Source organism: Tetrahymena thermophila (assembly GCF_000189635.1).
Source record: "Tetrahymena thermophila SB210 genomic scaffold scf_8254697, whole genome shotgun sequence".
NCBI lineage: Eukaryota > Ciliophora > Oligohymenophorea > Hymenostomatida > Tetrahymenidae > Tetrahymena > Tetrahymena thermophila.
In genome coordinates this window covers 603,687-627,350 of record NW_002476463.1, presented here as the reverse complement: position 1 = coordinate 627,350, position 23,664 = coordinate 603,687, and the positions used below count along the sequence as shown (strand labels likewise).

The following is a 23,664-nucleotide window of genomic DNA, read 5'->3' as shown; positions in this document are numbered from 1 at the left end:
ATGATTAAGATAATATGTAAAAAGGTAATAAATAATAGACTTGTTAATTGTGGTCAACTAGAAAAATAAAAACTATAGTAATAGTTTACAAACAACGAACAGTAAATGCGTTATGACTTTATTCAGATTAAGAAGTGATAACTAAATCTTTAACAAATTCAATTTATTTATGAAAAAGAATCTAGCAAATTATTTAGTTTTTAATCTTTCTATAAACAAAGAAATAATTATTTAAATATCTATTTAATAAGCAGACACAAATTAAATTTGTTATTAAATTCACAAATTATCAACTTTGTTATATATTTTTAATTCTTCCTTAATAAATGGCATTCAATCTTTCTCAGGATGAATTACACTAATTGAATCATTAGCAGACCTAAGCGGTGTAGGTTAAAATTGCTGATAGCTAGTTTGATGAAAAAAATCTTTTCAATTAAGATATGAGGTTTAATACTTAAAGAAATATGTCTAAATATACTTTAACATAGATTTAAGATAATAAGGGATAAAAAATTAACGAAGTTGAGGGAATACTCAGTATAATATTTATTTTTTTCCATAAATATTCTTTATTAATTTGCTTGAATAATAAGGTTTAATTGTTGATAAGCAATGCATCAGTGACGAAGAAGGTATGAGCTCGCTCATTTCTTTACTACAGAAAAATAAATCTAAGATACAAGGTATAGTTATTTAAGATTTTGAAGGAGCATTTAAAGTAGATTATCTCAAGAGAATAGAGCTAAATCTAGTAAATATTTAAAATATGATTTTTTTATTCAATATATTTGAAATAATTATGGAATAATACGATTTTAATTCATTTTATTAATCATTTTAATTAAGAGAGAGGTAAAGAAACTAAGGCTCATAATCATATAAAACTCTAACTTAAATAGAGATCACATTCAAATACTTAGAAATATTATTTGGTGGAGAAGGGATCAACTTGAAAAGATCTATTTGAATAAGGTAAAAATCAATATATCTTAGTTTCTTTAGTGAATATTTAAAGCAATTAAAGTAGAAATCTAATATATTGAAATTTTAATTTATTAAGAAGCTTGTTTTACAAAAAATTGATTAAAAAAGGTGTTGAATAAATTATTAATCATACAATTTACTTTTTAAATTAGAATTCAATAGACTCCTTTGATTTCAAAGATTTGTTTGTCTCTAATGATTTCAACTTCACTGATTTGAAAAATTTAAAAATGCTTGACGTCAAAGTATAGCCAGGAATCAATAAGTTGACAAAAAATCAGTTTAATTAATTTGCAAATCTAATTTCTAAGAGTAATGTTAAAATAACAACTAAGAAACAAAACGCAAATAGTAGAGAAGGTTTATACATATCTTTAGACGAAACATCTCTAAATAATAGAAATAGACAACTCTTAAAATAAAGCAGTGATACCTTAAGTTCTATTCACTTGGAGGAAACTAATACATAAAGATTATTCTATTCTTTGAATTTTGGTGGATGCTTTTCAGATAAAAACGAAGCTGGTCTCAGAAATCTGGGTGAATATCTAATAGGAGAGAATTTTGATGACATTACAACTTTATCTTTCAAAAAGACTACTCTCAAAATGCAAGAAAACTGGATTCCTATTTTTAGCTTTTTAAAAAGAACAAAAAGTATTTTGAACATTGACTTATCTTCTTGCTAACTAAACGACAAATCAATTATAAATTTATTCACAAGCTCTTTTAATATAAAGCAGGTATTTTCTTTCAACATTATAAAAATTAAATGACTTTATTTAAAATTTATTGCTTAATAAAACAATTTTTTATTTAAACTGTTTGCTGAGATTTTAATGCTTAGAAAAATAAAATTTTTTTTATATATTTAAAAATATTTAGATTGATATTAGTGATAACAATAATATTTAAATGAATGGATGGATAAAGATATTTAAATGTCTGATTTGCAATCAGAGTTCTGTCACTGATAGTATAAGAATAGATAATTGCTATTTCTAGGATGAAGAAATTATCAAAATAGGTGAGATGATAAATAGTTTTTATAAGAATGTCAGAAATACTAATTATAATTGTCCACTTAGGAAATTCTACTTTAATAAAAACAATTAAATTTCTCTTTAAGGATGGGAAAGCCTTTTTGGAGGGTTTTTCAAATTGACTGCAAATAATTTAGAAATATTAGAATTAAAGAGCTGTGATTTAGATGAGAGAAAGTTATAGGCAATCTACAAAGCCTTTTCTTCATCAATAACTTCTAATGTATTTACAATTATTATCAAGAAGATATTTAATATTTTATTTAATTTAAATAAAAGTGTGCTTTATAGCAGCTTGTGCTTAGATAAAATCCAAGCATCGGAAATTCTTAAGTGTTGTGCTAGTTTGTTAAATTTATCTTTGAAAAGGTTAGAGACTTTTAGAAATTAGACATATCGAATTGTTAAATTACTGATTAAATATTTACTGAGATTTTGAAAAGTTATTCTTCAAATGATACAAATTTAGCAGAGATTGTCATTAAGAATAATCCAAATTTAGGTTAAGAAAGCTACACGCTTTTGGCTTAACACATGATTTTTACAGATAAATCTAAAATTAAAAGTATTGATATTTCAGGAAATAGATTAAATAAAAATAAATTATAGGGATTTATTAGTTTAGGCTAACAATTTTAACAGTCTGCAAAAAAAAATAGTTATTTGAAAAGCTTTATCTTAAATTAGGTTGCTGATTTAGATGAAGAGACCTTCAAAGAGTTAGTAAATTTAATCTTATTTGATGATCAATGTTTTAGCTTAGAAAAAGTTTCTCTTTAGAATACACTTACTGCTGAAAAAGTAAAAACAATCTAATAAAAATTAAATGAATTATAGAACAAGCAATCGAATTTAAAGCTTAAACAGATCTATTTTGATAGAAATATTCTCAGCTAACCAGAGGATTTTTTAGCTATTTTGACTTCTTTTTTCCTATAAAGCTAAGTATGTCCTGGCCTTGAAGATCTAAGCTTTTCTTACTGTAATTTAAGATACCAACATTTAAAGCTTTTGTATCTCAAATATAAAAGCATTTCAATTAAACCTTCAAATGTGAAAAAATTATCATTCAAAGGAAATGTAAACATAAGTTCTGAAGGATGGTTTGTTTTATCTCATTTACTTTTCTAAAGTGGTATTTTCAAGAACTTACAATCATTAGATATAAGCTACTGCAAAATTGACGATACAATAGTATCACCCATCACAATGAGCTTTAGCCAGGCTTTCCAAGATCAGCCAGGTTTCAAGCATCCTTTACTTGAGCTTACTATCAACGATAACCCTTAACTTGAATAATATGAGTGGCAAAATATTATGGAATCTATAATTTTCTCTAAAAAATCATAAATAAAGACATTGAATGCTTAAAATTGCAACTTTGACTCAAAGTCCATGGTATTTTTTTAGAATTATTTTTTATTGAAAATTTGATAAAAATTTTTTTGAAATCAAAAAAAATTATGAAAATGTTTTTTGATTTAAACTATTTTCTATTTCACATCACCTTTACCCCAATTTTGAATGTATTTATTATACAAATCTTTTTACGGCCTTTTTTTGAACGAAGTCTTGTTTAATATTAAAAAATAAATATTTTAAAATTTGAATGGTGTTGTTAGAATGAATAAAATTGAAAATAAAGATGCAATCTTAATAAATTGTTATAAAGTTAAATTGATTTTTCTTTGTAAAAAATAAATAGCAAATGTTTGCTGAAAATATCGTGAAATACAAAGCTATGCTTGAAAAAGACGGATTTTTTGAAAATTCGGACAGACACTAACTTGTTAACTTCAACATAGCTTAGAATGATTAGATTGATGAGAATGCTTGGAAGCAGTTTATTAGTACTTACATTTTAAATAAATCTGAAAATGTTGACTATGAAGAATAGATGAAATAAAAGATATAGATTGAATAGGCTGATGCTGCTTATGTTAAGGAAGAGTTTTATAAGTTAGAACAGAAATACAGCTCAAAACTTACTGAGTATAAAATAGTGGGTAAGCTTCCTGTTTTCTTGATAAAGTACCTTAACTTAAAGGGAACGGGCTCTATAGATAATAATTAGTGGTAAGATATATTTTAACTCTTGATTATTAATGAAAGGTCACAAGTAGAATTCTTAGGCCTTTCATAGACTTTCATAGAGCATAAGGGATGGATGAATATAGTTTCTGTTATCAACTAATATATTTAATAGCACAAAGATTTAATTAAGCTTAAAATCATCGAGTTTAATGAAAATTCATATATGACTTTATCTTTGTGGAAACTTGCATTCAATAAATTGTTCTTTAACTTTTAGTTATGCAAAATAAAAGCTTTGGAAATAAATAATTGCAAAATTACCAAAGAAATTCTAGAATTTTTTAAAGATGTTTTAGATCCAATGGAGCTTTAAACTCTCAAAATTAAGAGAAATCCTCAAGTTGATTCATTGAAAGGGTTAGATAACTCTAATTTCTCTTAAATTAAAACTATAGATTGTGAAACATCTGAAATAGCTACAGATTAAATTCCTCCAAATATTATACATTCGTTAGAGGAACTAACGATAAAATTGGCTCTAGGTTCACCACTTGCTTAGATTTAAAATTATTGCATGACCCTTAAAAAACTTTAGATTTTAAGAATCAGAGGACAAGTCAGCAGTCTAGATGAAGAATTTTATTAAATTATTTAGTATGTTAGCTAACAGCTTGAAACTTTCTCTATGCATAACTAAAATGTTAAATCTGAGGATCTATTCCCATCTATTGTTTATGCTAACACAGTTGGAACAAAGCTCAAAAAAATTGATTTATTAGGAACAAATATTGGCATTCAATCAATTGAGTAGATAAGAAAAAACAAGAAAAAAATAAATTAAGAAAATGCTACAGAAAATAATAATGAAAATAATTAAGCAATTGAATAAAATACTAAAGAAAAAGAGTAAGAATAATTAAAACTTTTAAAGTAAAAATGGGATTAAATTTTAAGCCAAGGCTATCTAGATGAGAATAATAAATCTAAAAATTAGAGCTTAAATTATCTCAATTTATCATAAACAATTGGAGTTTCATACAGCGGTGAAGAAAGAGACTCAATAGCCACAACATTCATCTTAAAATATGCAGCTCGCTACTGTTCTTCACTCTAAGAACTTCATATTTAAAATTGCTTCATGTCTGAATCAGCATTTTAAGATTTCTGTTCAGAATATTAAAAAAATAAATAAATAAACCTTAAGAAACTGGACATATCCAATAATACATAGCTTAAAACTTAGAGCTGGAGAGTATTCTTTGAAAAAGTTTTGTTTTAACAAAAATCTAATTTTGATTATTTAAATTTAAGTAAAAACCTAATTTTAAGAGAAGAATTTGAAATATTAAGAAAGCTCTCAATTAAATTTAGTTCAAGTAATTTTGGAATTAAGAAATTGCATATGAAGGAGCTTCAAAAAAGCATAGATGCTTCAATTTGGATTTAATGCTTTTTCAAAGATTTTATTTAAGAGCATCGAAATTTTGAGAAAATCTTTTTGGACGACTCACTAAGTTTAGATAGCTAGAATGCTGTTAGTGAATATCTCAAACTTTACGTTCAAAACTCCAATTGTAAACTAAAATGTGTTTATGGGTTTTATGAAATAGTTTAGATCTTCAAATAAAATAATCCTGATCGCTTCCCAGTCATAAATATTACCAAGGAGCTCAAAGAAAACTCATTGTTTGTAAATAAAAATTATTTAAATTATTATTTTCAATAATCTTCATAATTAATTAAATAAAACCTAGGCTGTCATTGAAAAGTGGAAAAAGGGATTAACAAGTGAGAAAATACAAAGAATAAAATTCAATAATTGCTTAACAGAAGAATTTGTTAATGGTATACCCCACATGAATCTTGATTTTGTCTAGGATTTCTTAGAACCTATAAATTAATAGTTTAATTATAAGCTAAACTAGAAGGCTAACTAAGTAGATGTTGTAAGAATATTTATTTTTTTAATTAATCTAATATTTTTTGATGAAATATAAAATTTTTTTGTAAACAGGATATACCAGCTGGAAAAACTGCACATATTTTGTGCTTTGATTATGAATCAATCAAACTTATGCAAAAGTATTTTACAGATGGATCATAAAAAAATGAATCCTTAAATCCCTAAGCTGTTGTGCTGAATCAATAAGTTGTTGAATACTTTAGGGAACCAAAAATTTTTAAACAAATTTATTTCATTTAGCATAGATTTTTTGACTCTTTAGACACTCAGTAAGTCTATGAACTATACTTGAAATTTAAAGATGCTTAAATTGACAGCATTATAATAGACTACGATCTAAGATAAGTAGAGTTAGCAGATTATAATCTCTCAGAAAGAAGATTAATCAATTTCATAAGGCTCTTCCCTCCTAAATCCTTAGAATTAAATAATGTTTCCATTAATGCACTCAAGGCAATATATTCAATTGTTTCTTCAAATGAAAATTTTAGATACGCAAACGTTAACTTTTCCTCTCAATCCTTCATAAATAATGGAATAGCTTTCTCCTTAAGGTAATTTAATTAATTAATCAAATCAAATAAATAAATAAAAATTTTTTCTTCAAAACTAAAATTAAGTTTAATAAATCCAATAAATAAACAAAAAAGTTTTACATAAACTAATTAAATAAATTCAAAGCATATTCATTCATTCCTTAAAACATTAATTAATTCATTTTATAAATAAAATATTGAAAAGTTTTTTGAAATGTGAAAGATAAAAATATTTAACAATATTAAGTTGAATAAATTCAATAAAAAAACTTCAATAAAAAGTTTAACATAAAATAATTAAATAAATCCAAACAAATTACTACATACATTCATTCATTGATTATGTAAGTAAAATTTTGAAAAGTTTTTTGAAATGTGAAAGATAAAAATATTTAGCAAAATTAAGTTAAATAAATTCAATAAAAAAACTTCAATAAAAAGTTTAACATAAAATAATTAAATAAATCCAAACAAATTACTACATACATTCATTCATTTAATCATTGATTATGTAAGTAAAATTTTTAAAAGTTTTTTGAAATGTGAAAGATAAAAATATTAAGTTAAATAAATTCAATTAAAAAATTAACAAAAAATAATTAAATAAATCCAAACAAATTACTACATTTATTCATTCATTATATAAGTAAAATTTTGAAAAATATTTTTAAAATGAAAGATAAAAATTGTAAAAAAAGTATAATTCAATGAGGGTATTAAATATAAATGTATTGAATATTATTAAAAAGGGAGTCTTTGTACATGGGAAGGAAAAGGAAGAATATCATTTTAAAAGCATTCGATTCTATTGCTTATGCGTTTTTAGATATCTTTTGTGGAGAAGCTGGAGTTTATAAATTCGATGAGACAATACCAATTCTAAATAATAACTTGAAGACTTAGAGATTTTATTTTAACCTAATGATTTTTTTGGCAATAATTTATTATACTATTTTAATTGGATGTCCTTACTTTATGACAAAAGCCTATGGTGTTTTTGTAAAAACAAAACCTGGTGTGGCTTGGTAATCCCATTATGTTTATGCTGCGTTTGCTGGAATTAGTTTTATAATTGAGGTTATAATTTATCATTATATTTACAAATAAATAAGACACCTTCTTCCTTAACTAATTGACGTTGAGAATGTGGATGAAGAGGACACATCTTTTATGAGCAAAATTAAGAGATTCTTCAAAGAAAGATAATCTTTACTTGAGTGGGTTTCTTATATTTTGCAGCTTGCTTTTTCTTAAATAGATCGTTTTGATTTATATTCAGATGTTTGTTTTATTGTTATTTGCTTTAAAATGGAAGAGTATGTTATCGGTTTCATCAGTTTAGTGGTAATTGCTAATCAACTATTAGTAAACATCTTCAAACTTCTAATTTACATATACGTTGCGATTGTTAAAGACAAAAGAAGAGTATTAAACACTCATGAAATCAACTCATTTTGTGAAGTATCAAATCTGGTTGAATTTGAAGCAGTGAATAACATTCTAGATACAGTTGCTCCTTATAATATTTCCTTTGTTCCAAATAATTTCCTATTCAGATTCTTATTTCCAACAGCAGCAGGATAGAGTATATCAAATAGATTAATGCATTCTATTTAAAAATTCCTTCTAGAAGATGTTATTTAAATTTTCTTGTAAGCAGCTTTCGTAATTGACTAAGGAAAAGACGATTTAACAGTTATGCTTTCTATTGCATCAAGTATTCTTTCACTGGTAATATAAAATAATATTAATAATTTCTTTTGAAATGATTTTTTTAATTTAAAAATTCAAATAGTTGAAAGCATTCTACAAGTTCATGAGTATTAGACCCACAACAATTTCCTAACTAGATTTTGATTATTTGTCAAGAATAAAGAAAAACAAATAAACCGAATATAATAATTAACTTACACTTTATAGAAATAACATGCTCTAAAATATACAATACTCAGTAGATAAATACATTCCTAATTCTATTATTGACATAAAAAAGGCTGAAAATACTACTGCTGAATAAAAAAAGCAAGCACAAAAATGAAATTAGTGAAAAAATGAAATTAAATTTCTATTTAGTTACTTATTAATAAATTCTTTTGAAAATTAGTAAAAATAATTTTTCTCTTTCTTTAAAAATAATAAATAAATAATACTTTCATAATATAAAATCAAAAGTTTGTTTTAATTTTTACCTAATATTTATTGTAGAAATAAATAGTGTTTAGTACTACAATAAATGCTTTTCATTATATTTGTTATAACTTTATTAATTTGTTTCTTTTTGCTTCTAAAAAAATGAATTAATTATAAAACTATGTATTTAATTATTTTATTATTATAAATTCCCATTAATTTATGCTTTCTTAATTTTAAATTATTATTATTTATTTAATTTCTTAAATCAGTTGAGTGATAAATAAATGATTTCTAAGAGATAGATAAATATTTTAAAGTACAGTTTCTTGAGTTGAAAATTCTTTATCATCAATTTATTCAAAACTTTAATTTAAAAAATTTTTTTAATATTAAAAATAAGAATTTCGAAATCAAACAATTTTATTTAATTTACCTGAAATTAATTTCGTAAAAATCATTCAATCTATATTTTATTATATGATGTTTTTTAAAATATTAAACTGGCCAGAGATATAACTTTTTTAAGATTATTTTAAATCCATAAACACCTCAAAATGACTAAAAATTTAATATGCTTTTTAATGAGGATAAAAACAAAAAAAATAATGAAAATTACCTAAGAAATTCGTCTTTTAAAATTTACCCAAACTATTAATTGTATTTCAGCGTGGTTACTGAAATTAGCATCAAACAAGATAAAATGTTAAAATTTAAAAAAGTAAGATATTTGAAAGTAAAGTAAAGTATGTGGATGGATACACTTGACAAATTATATAAAATATATAGCCAGACAAATGGTTGATTTAAAATATACTATGAAGATTTTATATTAGGTGGTAAATATGTAATTTTGACTGGAATGTTGTTTTAAGTTATTTATGTATCACTAAATTTTGTGAATATAAAAAGGATTTATTTAAATTAATACTTATTTTAAATTTTATTTCAGATGAAAGAAATAGATGCTTTGTTATTTAGTTAACTAGAGAGATAAGTTTTTTTGTTTGGTTTAATGATTAATCATTAGTTGTTTATTTATTTGTTTGTTTGTTTTTTATTTATTCAGAGTGTTTTTGGCTGGCTTTCTTTATAAAATTATAAAATTTTAAATTTCACTTCATTTCAGTAGTTAATTTTTTTGAACTCTGTAACATTCTGTTGATGGTTGTATTTGTACAAGACCTTGGACATTTTATTCTTTGCTTAAACAAACCAAATGCTGTTTTGAGCCATGACCAAACAATCTATTTAAATTTCTCTAAGCTGCTACTGTTTTAATTTAATGTAATTATAGTCGTATTTATTTTAAATATCTTCTTCTTGCTCTTTTTGCTTGGATTTTGGGAAAACAATTTTTGGCGCTTTAGAGAACTCTGCATACGTTTGCTTGCGTGCTTTATCAATATTAACTGCTTTATCGTCTATATTTAGGAAGTGGAAGTTATAATTTGGTTCACGGTTTTTAGTTTCTTTATTGAAGACAAAACCACCACAAATCAATATCTAGCATGGATTTATTTAAATTGCAAGAGACTTAAAAAATGCTATATCTTCACTACCCTTTTAAATTCTAAAACTTTGAATTTCCCATTTGTTATTTTAGATGTCATATTTTTCTAGTTGGTCAATAATTTGCCCTTCGTCATTTTTACCTCCGAATTTGTATATAGTGTTATTATTGAACACAACAATAGTGCTTCCATTCGCTGCGAAAATACAATTTTCCATTTATTTCCATTCGTTAGTTGCAACATCATAGCGATCAACTCGAGTAGTCAAGCGAGTGTCGCTATCTACATATCCACTCACTAAAAATATGTATTAAGAAGAGAAATTACAGTATCCAAACCCATATCTTTAGTATTAACAAGGTATTTGAGCCAAAGGAGTAAGCGTAGGTACTTCATCGTTGAGTAAATAAATTGCATTACTTTATTTGCCTCCTATTAGCCATACCTTTTTAATATAAAAAATCAATTAAGTCCAATTAATAAATTTTAATCTTAACGCATTTTTAATTAATTTAAAAAATTCTAACTTATCACATTTTATTTGGTTAAATTTTAGCCTTTAAAAATTCTTTTTTTAAATGTTTGTTTTTTATAGATCCAAAAGCTGGTTAAGTTTTTAAAATAGGTAAATATAATTAATTAATAAATTTATGTTCATATTTTAAGAAATAAGAAAACTATCAACAAAATGAATAAATAAACACCTCATAGTTGTCGCCTGTAAGAACAGCTGTATCATCCGGGATTAGAATATCGACGTCTAGATCTAGCTGCTCAATAAATATTCTTTTTTCATCAAATAGATTAGATTGAACAACTAATTTTGTTAAAATGTTAAAATTGTTTTATTCAATTTTGTATAAGAAATTAATAGAGTGAATAAAAAATATAAATTTTAAACCGAAATTAGAATTATAGAATGTTTTTTTTATTTCTTTGGAGATAAATTTAATCAAGAACAGAGTAATGTAAAAATAATATAGAAAATTAGAATAAAATTTTTATTTTTTCGTTTTGCTATTTGTTTGTAATAAGAAGTAAATTTATTTATAAATGAGTAAATGAATGAATGAATGAATGAACTATGTCGAAAATTTAATGTAAATTACGTCTTTTAGTAAAAGGGAATACGGTGGCAATAAATTTATATTTCGGCTGCTAAATTTGAATGAATCCAGAATGGGCAAAGAAATCATAGTCATCACTGTTTGTAAAAGTGTCGGCCACTATAGTTTCAATGCTAGTGTAAATACTCTATTTTCTAATGTAAGCTACGATTTAGGAAAAACTGTAGCGGTCGTTGGGGTCAAGAGCTATCATTTTTTCAATTACATTTTTAAGATCAGTGCAATATGTTTTTTTAATAAATTCTAACAATCTTTGCTGCTCAATAAGACTTGTGTTTGCTTCTTTTTTGATTTCGTTTGTGAGCATTAGCAATAGGTTCATTCCTATGTAAAATATTGAAGCTTTCTCTTAGTTGTAAAACTTGAAATTTTTAACTATTTCAGGAGGAGCGTACATATTTTCATATTCTTTCATTCTTTCTTTTATTTTCGGAGTAATTAAGAAAGGTTAAGGAATAAATTTGAAAGTGTTATCATAAGAGAAGGCAAAATTGCATGGTAATAAAGGAGAAATAGTAAAGTTCGGGTCTTTAATTGAGCTCAGATATTGAACAGCTTGAATTATATTTACAAAGTTTCTAAAGTCATCATTTTTAAAAGCACTTAAAAGGGTTTTCTTTCCATTATTTGGATATCTTTAATCGAGTCTCTCACTGATTCCATCAAAAATTATTAAAAATTTATGAGAGCGCTTCATATTTTTGTCGAGGAACAACTCGCATGACCACTTTTTAATGCTGATTATGCCCTCGTGTTTTATACTTTAATACATTTATATTTAATCAAGCATATTTTAGTATTCTTAATCACTTTTCACTATCTTCATCATCTAAGTGTATCGAATATGGTATTGTTTATCAATTACACGCTGAAAAACTATTCCACCATCAGTGTCAAGAATGTCCTCTTCTTCCATTCCCTAAAGCATTTTATCATATGGAATGTAAGTTGTATAGTTTGATAAAGTATTAGCTTTGCCACTACTGTTGTTACCGCTACAATTGTTATTATTGTTACTATTATTATTGTTATTGTTATTATTGTTATTTGAGCCATTATTGTTGGAGCTGCTGTTAGGATTAATTGCTTGATTACCACTGCTGCCACAATCATTGTTGCCACTGCTCATCTTTTAAAGGTTTAAATTAGGGGAATTTAATTAATTTGCATTGATAGCTACTCCATTTTAATTAGCATTCTTAGGGCTAAGCTAACTTAACAAACTAAATTAGTTGTTAATGCAACCACTGTTACTAGTAGGAGATTGATTTTTCATAGCTTCATCATTCGAATATATGCTTTATCCTAACTATAAGTTGTTTGAAGCAATCCTTTAGTGATTTGGACTGTTATTTTATGAATGCTAATTTGTTAGCTTTAACTTTTATGGAACAAGTAGTTTGTCTGATTGATTAGGGTTAAGTAATGGAGAATTGCGAGGAGAATTATTGCTACCGCCAGTGATGTTTCTGGACAATAAAAGATTATTCCCCACACTCTCTCTGCGGTCTATCCCAGAAAATTAACTCAGTTTTATGAAGATGTTGCTAAAATGTATTTAGTTTCTTTAATATGCTACTTTTTTATAACCTACAGTTAACTAACAATCTATCTCAATCAATCAATACTCTCTTTTCCTGGTATTTATTTAGTAGAATTAACTAATTGTTTTAAAAGCTTTTTATTCCTATTATTCCTATGATATTATCACAAATAATCTTAATTTTAATTAATTTCGATTAAACACTAAAATACACCTATAATTTAAGATTATTTTTTGTTTGCTTCTACTCTATTTATTTATTCCTTTTGCTTATTTTTTTCTTTTTCTTTAATTGCCTGCTAGCCAATAAATAATTGACATTTCTTTATTCTTTCATTCATTCACTTTATCAAATTGTGTGTATTTTAAATGCAATAAATAAATAAATTCTTCATTTATTTTTTCATCTTTAATTTTAATATTGACCAGTTTAAAGAAATTCATGATTGCCTGCATTATCATCATCAACATCATACCAATTCCATAAAAACATAAGATTTTGCTTGAAATTTTGCTTTTGATCAATTACTAAATATCGTAAAATCTAATTATAATATAATAGTTGTGATAATAAAATACTTTGTTTTTTAATCTTACAAAAATAAATGAATTTCTCTCATTTATGAAAAGAAACAAGAAAAGCTTTAAAAAAATACAAAAAAATGAGTTGAAAAATAACTCTAGATTTATAAATAAATCAATAAAAATTTATACTTTCAAGTAAAACAAAATACTTTTTTTTAATACTTTTTATTAGTTTTAAAATTTAATTAATTTATATAATTTTTTATATAAAATATTAATAATGTTGATATTAAATAAATAAGATGTAATTTAACTCAATTAAATTAATTTCCAAAAAGTACAAATAATATTTCTTTTTTGGATAATCATATCAATTAAAATTAAGAAATTTGTTAATATAAGAGTTGTTATATGAATGATTATAGTATTGATTAAAGAATAATATTTAGTTTTATATAAAAAGAAATATAATTTAAGATGTTTAAGATTAGATTAAGCCTATAGCTTCATGTCTTAATACAAAAATGAGAATATGCAAATATTAACATTAAATAAAACTGATAATTTACTTACTTACTTATTTATTTATATTATAATTTTATTAGTTTTAGTTAATATCATTATTATTTTGGTTGATTGGTTGGTGTTTAAAATTTATGATCATTTAAATTACATTGAATTATTAATGGTTTATGTATAAATATAATTTATTTTTGAAAATAATTTATTTTAGAAAGCTTCAATTAATACTAATATTCTAGTAATTATTATGGTGTTTTCAGTTCTTGTAAGTAACACCAACTTTAGCAGGACGTAAGACTCTATCGTAAATTTTGTAACCAGTTTGGGCAACGAAGGCAACGCTACCAGATTCTTTGGTGGGATCAGGAACTTGGCAGAGAGCATCATGGAAGTTAGGATCAAACTTTTCACCTTCAGGATTAAGTTTAACAATACCATTTCTTTATAAGATTTGTTCTAAGATTTTTTGGGTCATGATTGTACCTAAGATTATTTTAGAAAGATTTATTAATTAATTATTTCATCCAGTTAGAAAGCTAAAAAAAAGATTAAAAAATAAAAACAGAAATTAATCAATTTTTTGACAATTAATTTTTTGTTTATTTATTTATATATTCCTTTAATTATCTTTTGGGAGATAATTTAGCTTGATTTATTAGGCAAGATACAAATAAAAGTCTAATTGATTGATTAATTGCAGGATTATTTTTGTAATAATTTAGAAATAAATAAATAAATTACCTTCAAACAAACCATTTTCTTTTCCAGCTAATTCTTTATTAGCATTGAGGGCTCTTTCAATGTTATCATTGACTTCAAGTACTTCACCAGCAAACTTACTGATAGCAAAGATTTTAGTTTATTCTTTTTCCTTTTCTAATCTTATTCTCATCAATTCCATATCTTTCAAAGTATTTTCTGTGATATTGTGTAATTCCTTAGCTTTTTCTTACCAGGTGGTAGTTTATGTTTGATAAGCAGTTTTCTATTTATATTTTTAAAGCATTATAAATAAACATAAGTTAATTATTGTTGAGGATTTTACCTATTCAGCTAGGAGCTTATTTTCTTATTCTAAAGTTTAAGCCTTTTCTTTGAGTTGTTCAAATAAGTGTAAGATTTTCTTCTTAGCAGGTTCACCTTCCATTTCTTTTAGTTAAAACAAATTATTAATAAAAACGCTAAAATTTGATTGAATATAACAAAATTATGAGCTAATAAATGTATCATATTGTTTGTATATCATGAATCTAAGTTGTAAAGTAAAAAATTTAAGGATTACTTAACAATAATTCAACACTTTCGGGGAGTTTCTTTTCAGCATCCTTTTCACGAATCTTTCTGACTTCTTCTTCTCTCTTCTTATCCTTAAGTTCTTATTGCTTGAGCCATTCTTCATCTTCCTTTTACTTCTTAGCCTTTTCTTCAGCTTCCTTTTGCTTCTTCAATTCGGCTTATTCTTGTTATTGTTAATTCTTTGCTGTTTCACTTTCCATTCTTTGCTTGGTTAACTTTTCTAATTCTTCAACTTCTTCGTCTTTAACTTCATTATCTTAACCGTTATTCTTCCAGAAGCTTTATTATTATAAAATAATTATTGTAAAATATTATTTAAAAATATATCTGTTAAAAAAAGAGTCTTAAATGAATAAATGTATGAACCCTAAGTTTGATTAGAAGGGAGATTTCTTCAGTTTTTTAAATGGTATGGAATAAAAGAAGAGAAAAATTACTTATTTTTGGGAATCTAAGTGAAGGCACAGACTCTTGATTACAAGAGGTTCTTGGGCAAGGCGGTACTGACAATGTTTTGGGTTTTGGCAGCTCTAATGACTAAAGTAGCGAATGATTTCATTTATTTTAGATTTATAATTAAGAATATTCGATAAAATTCTTGCTGTAAAATTAATAAAATTTTCTTTTTTATTTTTTTAAATGTTTTTTTAATTAAAATTAATTTGAGGTAGGCTAGGGACCTGTATTTAACTAGTTTAATTAAGCAATTCTTCTAGAAGAATCGAAACGAATATTCATTCTTCTTTCCACCTTTTAAATGCAAATTTTCTTTATTTCTTTGCCTGAGACTAAAATTAGATCCATATCTCATGCTACTTTTTTCCTTAATTTCATTAATGTGACTTTAGTCTTTTGAAATCTTCCATGATTTTTTGCTTTTTCGTTTTGCATATTTGTCTGAAAGTTGGTAAGAATGATTAAATTTTTTTATTGGTATATTAAACAAATTTTTGTTTAAAAAATTACAGGTTTGTTTTAGAATCATACAATTTAGCCTTTTCTATTTATAATTTGATGCATTTAGTATAGATAAAAGCACTTATTGTATGTTTGGATATTAATCATATCTGATAGAACTAATTTAGTATCTATTTCAAATTATTACTTACGAATTAAATATCTTTAAAAAATTAAGTATCTTAATAAATATATTTATACTTTTTATCTTCTACTTTTTCTCAAAAATTCTAGAAATTCTTTCTAAACTATTTTCTTATTTTTATAGCTAATTCTACAAACAGTATTTCCTTTCATATTTAAAATTACTATTTTGTTGCTTCTTTCAATAAAAATTCATTTTTTATTTTACTGTCTCACAATTATATTGTCTAGATGCCCAAACCATTGCAAACCATATTTTAAGTAATTTTATTGGTGTATAATTACTTTATTTACTAAAATTGCAAAATAGCTTTTAAAAAAGTAGTGTAAGAATAAAATACATTTGATCATTTATAAATATTAATTAGAATTATCTTTATCTATTCAGCGATATTATTCATTGTTACGAAAAAGCTACAGTTTAAATAGGAATATTTTAATATGAAAAGTAAGCCATAATTAACAAAAGTAAATAAAAATAGTTAATAAATGTTAACAATTTTTTGCTTACTCGTTATTTTAATAAAAGAATAAAAGCAACATACATAAATAAATATTTAAGTTTTATTTGACAAAAATAAAATGCTAAATTGCATAATTTATTTTAAATCATTTAGAAATAAACAAAGATTTATTGAATTATGAGAATATGAATCTAAAAATATAAAACATGAAGGAAGTACTTGCTTTTTTTTTAATAGAAATATTTTTAAAATTATAAATTAAATAAATTTATTTATCAATAAATACATTTAATTTAATCACAGAATATTTCTAATTTGAACTATTAGAATATTTTCGAAAATTCTAAATTTTATATTTATTTTTTGAATAGAATATTTTTCAGTATATTCTAAAAAATCATTGCAATTAGCATAAATTGACAATAAATTATTTCAACTTATATTAAAAATATTAAATTTATTTAGTAAAAAATCTTTTTATTATCTTCTTACTAAAGGAAATAAATTTTTTTATGAGATTTATGAAAAAGAGGAAATGTGAGATTTATTTTTTATTTACATTAAACATTTATTGGTTAACAAAAATTGTTTTTATTTGCTTTGAAATAAATAACAAAGTTTTAATAGTTTTAATCAAATAAAATAAATAGCTTGCTTGCTTGATGCTTTAAAAAAAATATATAAAATAAACTAATAAATAAATATTTAATTTTTATGGAAATAATATGAAATTCCTTATTAAAATGCTTAAAATTTGCTAAGAAGATATTGAAAATTAAATTTTAATATATAAATAAGATATTTTTATTAAATTTTTAATAATATTTGATGATTTGGTTTAAAAATAAATTGTTTTTTCCCTTCAAAAACAACTAATAAATATGTTAAATTTAATCAATGCTTTACAGCTTAATAAATAAATAAAGATTTTTGTAATAAAATAGATTTATGTCTAGTAATAACTAAATTAATCAATGAGGGAAATACTGCTTGCTTGAGTGTATTTGATTGATACTAGATAAAGAAATAACTATTAAAAATTTCATATATAAAATTAAATATAAAATCAAAGACTTATCAAAAAATATAAATTAAAGAGATTGATTGATTGATTGTTTCATAGCAATGACTTCACTAAACATTAAAAATATAAAAAATGACCAGATGGTCATTTATCCTTTAGGTAATAAATTTAAAAAGTCAAAATCAACAAAGCTTAGCCTTTTTATAAACGAAATTAAAACAATTTTATAATTAAAAACAAATAGGAGCAGGCTAGGAGGTCGGAAGATCATGCATAATATTAGAATATAAAGGCAAAACTATAATGGTATTAAATTTGGAAAAAATAATAAAACACAACTTGTTAATTTAAAATACGTTGAAATCAATGGCGATTTATATCTTAATAATTAGCTGTTTATATGTTCATACTTATTTATAACATTTATCCCCCTCTTCATCCCTTCATTTAAAAACTTAAGAACAAATTAATTCATACATACATACATTTATTATTTCTTTTTATTAATATGTTGTATAATCAATCTATTTTCATCTATCGATTCATTCTTTCAATTCATCCATTTATTTCTTCATACTTATATAAATAAATTAATTCATAGTTTGATTGTGGTTTGCACATGGGTAAAAATGGTCACGCGTCTCTTCCTTACTTCGATAATATTAAACCTGATTAGATTGATATTATTTTCATTACACAGTATTAATTTAATTTTTTGATATTCAAGAGAGCTATGCTCTAAATATTTAATTCTGATACAAGCTGTATCAAGAATCTGATGTTTATTTAATTATTATATATAAATCTTTATTAATTGGGTGTTTTTTTTATCTTACATTTATATTTTCATAGTTTCCATCTTGACCACTGTGCAGCTCTTCCTTACTTCATAGCTAAGACAGATTTTGACGGAAAGAAACAAAAAGTTTATGCTACTTCACCAACTCGTGCAATCTATCGTCACGTCTTAAGAGATTCACTTACTGTAAATATTTTTTAATTTATTTAATTTAATTTTTAAAATCAAAATCAGGATAAAAGTGAAAACATTAAATTGTATACAGCAGATGATATAGAAAAATCTATGGAGGTGATTAACGTTATTGATTTTTATGAAGAAATGGAGCACGAAAATATCAAATTCAAGTGCTATCCTGCTGGTCATGTTCTAGGTGCAGCTATGTTCTTAGTTGAAATTGATGGTGTAAGAGTTCTTTACACAGGTGATTATAGCACTGAAAAAGATATACTCATTCCTCCTGCTTAGATTCCTAATGAAAAAGTAGATGTCCTCATTGTCGAAGGTACTTATGGTAAATGCAACCATGAATCTAGAAGTGAAAGAGAGGTATTTATTTTTTTATAAGTTAATTTGAAAATTTTAAATAAAAATCAACAAAGAAAATTAATTTTATTAAAATTTTAAAAACTTTATAAAATGATATATCTAAAAATAGTAGATAAACTCATAAATAAATTCATATTTCTAAATTATTTTATGGAATAAATTTTAAAATTGCTTTTAAAGCTCTAAAAATTGATTTAAAAATAACTCAAAAGAGATTTTTAATTTTAAATTTTATAATTTAAGAAACAATTTTTGACTAAGTATTTTAAATAAAATTGATTTAATGAAAAATTTTTAAAAAAGCTTGAAAATAATTTTTAGTTTTTTTTAAAAATTGAAAAACAAATAATAATTATTAATTTAAAACAGGAATTTTTTTTTGAGTTTACCTTTATTATTTTTTTAATTTATCGAAATACTTTTTGTCTTTTTTTAAGAACCTAAATTGGTTTTTTTTAAAAAAATTAAATGATTTTATTTGAAAAAATTTTAATTATCTTAATTACTTTCTTAATTTTTAAAGCAATAACTGACTTAAGAAGTAATGAGAATAGTAAAAAATAAGGGGTAATGCTTGTTGCCTGTGTTTGCTTTAGGAAGAGCTCAAGAAATAGTTTTGATACTTGAAGAGTTTTGGAAATAAAACTCAAGTGAATTGGCTGATATAAAAATTCATTTCACTCAAAACTTGTCAAAGAAGGCCAATCAAATCTTCTAATATTACAAATCTATGATGGCTGATCCTATCAGAAAGAATTAGCTAAATCCTTTTAATCTGCATTATGCTCCTAACAATATTACAAAGCATGATGAAATTGATGAAAATAAACCTTGTGTTATACTTTCTTCTCCTTTTAATCTCTAAAGTGGTATTTCCAGAACAATCATAGAAAGAATATGCAGCAAACCCTAAAACGGTGTAATTTTGACAGGCTTTTGTCCAGAAAGTAAAATTATAACATTAATTATATTATGCTTTTTGATTATTTTCTATTATGTTGTGGACAATAAATAAATATCTTTTTTTCGATTTTGAAAATTTAAAATCCCAAAAAAATTATTTTTGTTTGATTTGTTTCCACAATAGTGATTTTGGTCTTTTTATTTATTTAGTAGTCCTCAAAATATTTTATTTTTACATATAATAAATGAATGCATTTGAAATTAACCGTTTTATTAATTAATTAATAAATAAATAAAGATACTCTATCAAAAGAAATACAAAATGAAAAACAAGACAAGACTATTAACTCTATTATTGATGGTAGAAAAATACCATTTAATATGTCAGTTAAGAATATCAGTTTTTCTGCACATGCTGATCTTAATTAAACAACTAATTTTATTAGAGCTATTGAACCATAGCACGTTATTTTAGTTCATGGCAGTTCCATTAAAATTAAGGAATTATAAAAAGAACTCATGAAGACATTCGTAGGATTGTAGGTTCATGCTCCTAATAATTAACAAAAGATTTGCTTTAATTTGAATGCTACTGAATCTTGCAAGATCGTTGGAGAGCTTGAAAAATAAATTAGCTAATACATTTTGCAATATGTTTAAGAAATAGAGAGTCTTAAACAGTAGTAAGCAATAGCTAACGAAGATAAAGAAATAATGGAAGAAGGGTCACCAAAAGAAGAGAATGCACATGACCATGAAATGGAAATTGAAGAAAAAGATGAAGTCCATCAGCATAGCTCCAAAATAGATGAAGAAATAGATAATGGAGAAGAATAAAATGCAAAAAATATCGAAAGTACAACAGAAGAGAATTTACTGATCAAGAAGCAGTAGTCTTTTAAGAATTACCCTTCAAAATCATTTTAAATTGAGGGTGTCATGATTGCTGATGAGAATGATGTGTTGATGATGAATTCTTAAGACGTAGCTAAATACAAAGCCATAAAATAAGTGTAAATTGTAATCTTTCTATAAAATTTTATTTAATTGTAATAAAAATAAATAGTAAGGTGTTTACTAGCATGAAATTTCACTATGCTGGCTCATTAAAGTTGGTATAGTTATTTAGTAATTAAATTTTCTATAAGGGTGAAATTCTTTAAGATCAAAATGGTGTTGAGTATTTAAAAATATTTGATGACATTTTAATTTATGTTGACTAAGCAAATTAACAAGCCATGATTAAATGGATTTCAACAGAAAGAAACGATATAATAGCTGATATATTTGGGGATTATTTATCATAAATCAAAGATTCAAGAGAAGATATTTTCAGTGGTAAGATTATGAAAAAATAAATTAATTTAGAAAGCACAAATAAATTTTTTATAATATTAGAACAATTTACTGATGGAAACAATATTTTGAAGGAAGTTTTAAGAGAGTACCCTGATTCCTTAGTAAAAAATTAATTTAAATATTGTGAATAAAGTTGTAATTAAAATAATGCAAAATTAATAATAGGTTCGACTAGAAGAAGGGTTGATAATTATAAATAAAGATAATGTATAAATTGGCACAATAGATTTAGAAGAAAAAGTAAATTATTAAAATAATGTTTGAATATTAATTGTAAATAATCAAAATTTTTAGGAAATAAAAACTGGTTAGAAGAACAAGGATATAGAAGAAAAATATTAATCTTTACTTAACTTACTTAAAAAAAATTGATATTTTTATTAAATTATTAATCAATCTGTTCAAATCATAGATAAAAAATTTGTGATTTTTTATATTTTCTATGTTAATGTTTTTTCAAATATTAATTTGCTTTTGAAAAATTAATCCTATCAAACTATTTATTCATATTTTGTATTTTCTGATATTATTATTTCATCATTTTTCTTATTAAGTAAATAATTGTAAACTATTGACATACAATTTTTTATCACATAATTTATCTCAATTGATAATTCCACTCAAACATTTCAACTCAAAATTAATCAGTGAAAATTCATCTCATACTCATTTTTCATATTTTTTATGAGCAATAAAACATATTTTGAAATTCTTTAATCTACATTTAGCAAGCTAATCATCTTGCTAGATATAGCATATTGAACTTTCAATTCTAAAAATTTGCAAATTTAATTTTCATATTTTAAAAAAGTAAAATATTATTTTTATTCTTTGTAACGATTAAATTTAAAATATTAATGAAGACTTATTTCAAATACAATCAAAAAATTTTAAAAATAAAGACAAATTTTAGTTTTAAGATAAAAGAAATTCATAAATAAATTAAAAGAATTAGATATCGCCCATTTGTTGGATGTGAATAAATTCTTATACTTTGTTTTACTCAGTTTGATTATCAAAAAGCTTTTTTAATGTCTTTGTATATTTAATTCAATTTTTCTTGTTTTTTGAAATAGACTCTAATACGTTTATTTATATAATTACTTGTAAAAGTGCTTACAAGAATTTACATTAATTTAGAGTAGCTCTTGCTAATTATATAAACATAAGAAGTCAAGATAATATACTTCTTTACAATTAATAATATAAATATAATCAAATAGTTTCAAAAAAGTAAATTATTTTAGAAAATTTTACTTTTTTTTATATATTCAGAGTAAAAACTTGGGTTTTAATTGAATTTGAAATACAGCCAATCTAAATAACTTTAGTCTTTTTGATTTTTAGCTGTGATCATTTATAAAAAAACTAATTATTTTATTCTTACATACTTTGTTTCCTTGAATTTTCTTTGAGATAATGAAATATTATGTAAATTGTTATTTATTTTTACCACATTTATCAATAAGAAATAATTAGTAGATTATTATATTTTGTAAATAATTTTATTTAAATATTTTGTTAATATCTTTTTTAGTTTAATTTACTTCTTAAAATTATATTTCATTTAAACGATATCCATTTTTAAAGTAGAAAACATTATTTATTTCTAAATATTTCGACATAATATTTTACATAATCGAAATAGAAATTAAAAATATCCAAATTTATTGTTTGTTTTTTTGAATAGCTTCTAAAGATACCTTAGTATGTTTAAAATTAGAATAAAGAATTTTATTTTCTTTTTTAGATTACGTTTCTATAAAGAAATCTTTAGAATTCTATTCATAATAAATATTAACTTTTTTGTATTCTTTCAAGTTTATTTTTGATTAGACATTACCATGCAGATATTATTTAAATTTTAATCAGATCAGATTTGCTTAACAACTATTATCAATAATAATAATAATTTGTTTATTTTTGGAATTAGAAAGCAAAAGAGAAAGATAGAAAAAACAACATCCCGTTTTTATTAAATTTGATCATTAATATAAATATAAATAATTTGCTTCTTAAATTGTTTTATGGCTTTTTAAGTCCTCAATATATTAAAATATAATCATTTTACACTTAAAATTTACCTAATTTCCTGTTTACATTACTTTTGTTAACAAATTAATACTTTCAACGCATGAAAAAACTTTTTTTTTTAAATCAAAAACAATAATTTGATCGTTGCTAGACAAAATGTCAAAAACGTAAACTAATTCAAATAGAATTAGTCTTTTTCGTATTAGTTTTT

General features: G+C 23.5%; 4 protein-coding genes across 4 annotated transcripts; 2 read left to right on the top strand and 2 right to left on the bottom strand. All coding sequences in view use genetic code 6, as the record gives it.

Annotated features, from left to right (window-relative positions):
- Positions 1 to 443: 443 nt before the first annotated feature.
- TTHERM_00086740 (transmembrane protein, putative) lies at positions 444 to 8,601 on the top strand (the record flags this gene model as incomplete). Its single annotated transcript, XM_001012722.2, has 11 exons — positions 444 to 540; positions 597 to 754; positions 850 to 975; positions 1,140 to 1,730; positions 1,873 to 2,253; positions 2,310 to 3,428; positions 3,736 to 5,754; positions 5,819 to 6,010; positions 6,079 to 6,581; positions 7,313 to 8,294; positions 8,359 to 8,601. The coding sequence occupies 11 exons, from the start codon at positions 444 to 446 to the stop codon at positions 8,599 to 8,601; spliced, it is 6,411 nt and encodes a 2,136-aa protein (XP_001012722.2).
- A 1,217-nt stretch (positions 8,602 to 9,818) lies between these two features.
- On the bottom strand, positions 9,819 to 13,214 carry TTHERM_00086750 (kelch motif protein; the record flags this gene model as incomplete). The annotated part of the gene is made up of 4 exons (XM_001012723.2): positions 9,819 to 10,652; positions 10,912 to 11,024; positions 11,317 to 12,881; positions 13,090 to 13,214. The coding sequence occupies 4 exons, from the start codon at positions 13,212 to 13,214 to the stop codon at positions 9,819 to 9,821; spliced, it is 2,637 nt and encodes an 878-aa protein (XP_001012723.2).
- A 966-nt stretch (positions 13,215 to 14,180) lies between these two features.
- TTHERM_00086760 (co-chaperone GrpE) lies at positions 14,181 to 15,779 on the bottom strand (the record flags this gene model as incomplete). The annotated part of the gene is made up of 5 exons (XM_001012724.3): positions 14,181 to 14,407; positions 14,666 to 14,909; positions 14,970 to 15,073; positions 15,207 to 15,499; positions 15,658 to 15,779. 5 exons carry the CDS (start codon positions 15,777 to 15,779, stop codon positions 14,181 to 14,183), a joined length of 990 nt encoding a protein of 329 aa, XP_001012724.2.
- Positions 15,780 to 17,910: 2,131 nt separating this feature from the next.
- TTHERM_00086770 (metallo beta lactamase domain protein) lies at positions 17,911 to 21,791 on the top strand (the record flags this gene model as incomplete). Its single annotated transcript, XM_001012725.3, has 11 exons — positions 17,911 to 17,968; positions 18,054 to 18,115; positions 18,411 to 18,508; positions 18,662 to 18,794; positions 18,843 to 19,157; positions 19,681 to 20,104; positions 20,359 to 21,073; positions 21,127 to 21,398; positions 21,459 to 21,520; positions 21,585 to 21,659; positions 21,714 to 21,791. The coding sequence occupies 11 exons, from the start codon at positions 17,911 to 17,913 to the stop codon at positions 21,789 to 21,791; spliced, it is 2,292 nt and encodes a 763-aa protein (XP_001012725.3).
- Positions 21,792 to 23,664: the final 1,873 nt, after the last annotated feature.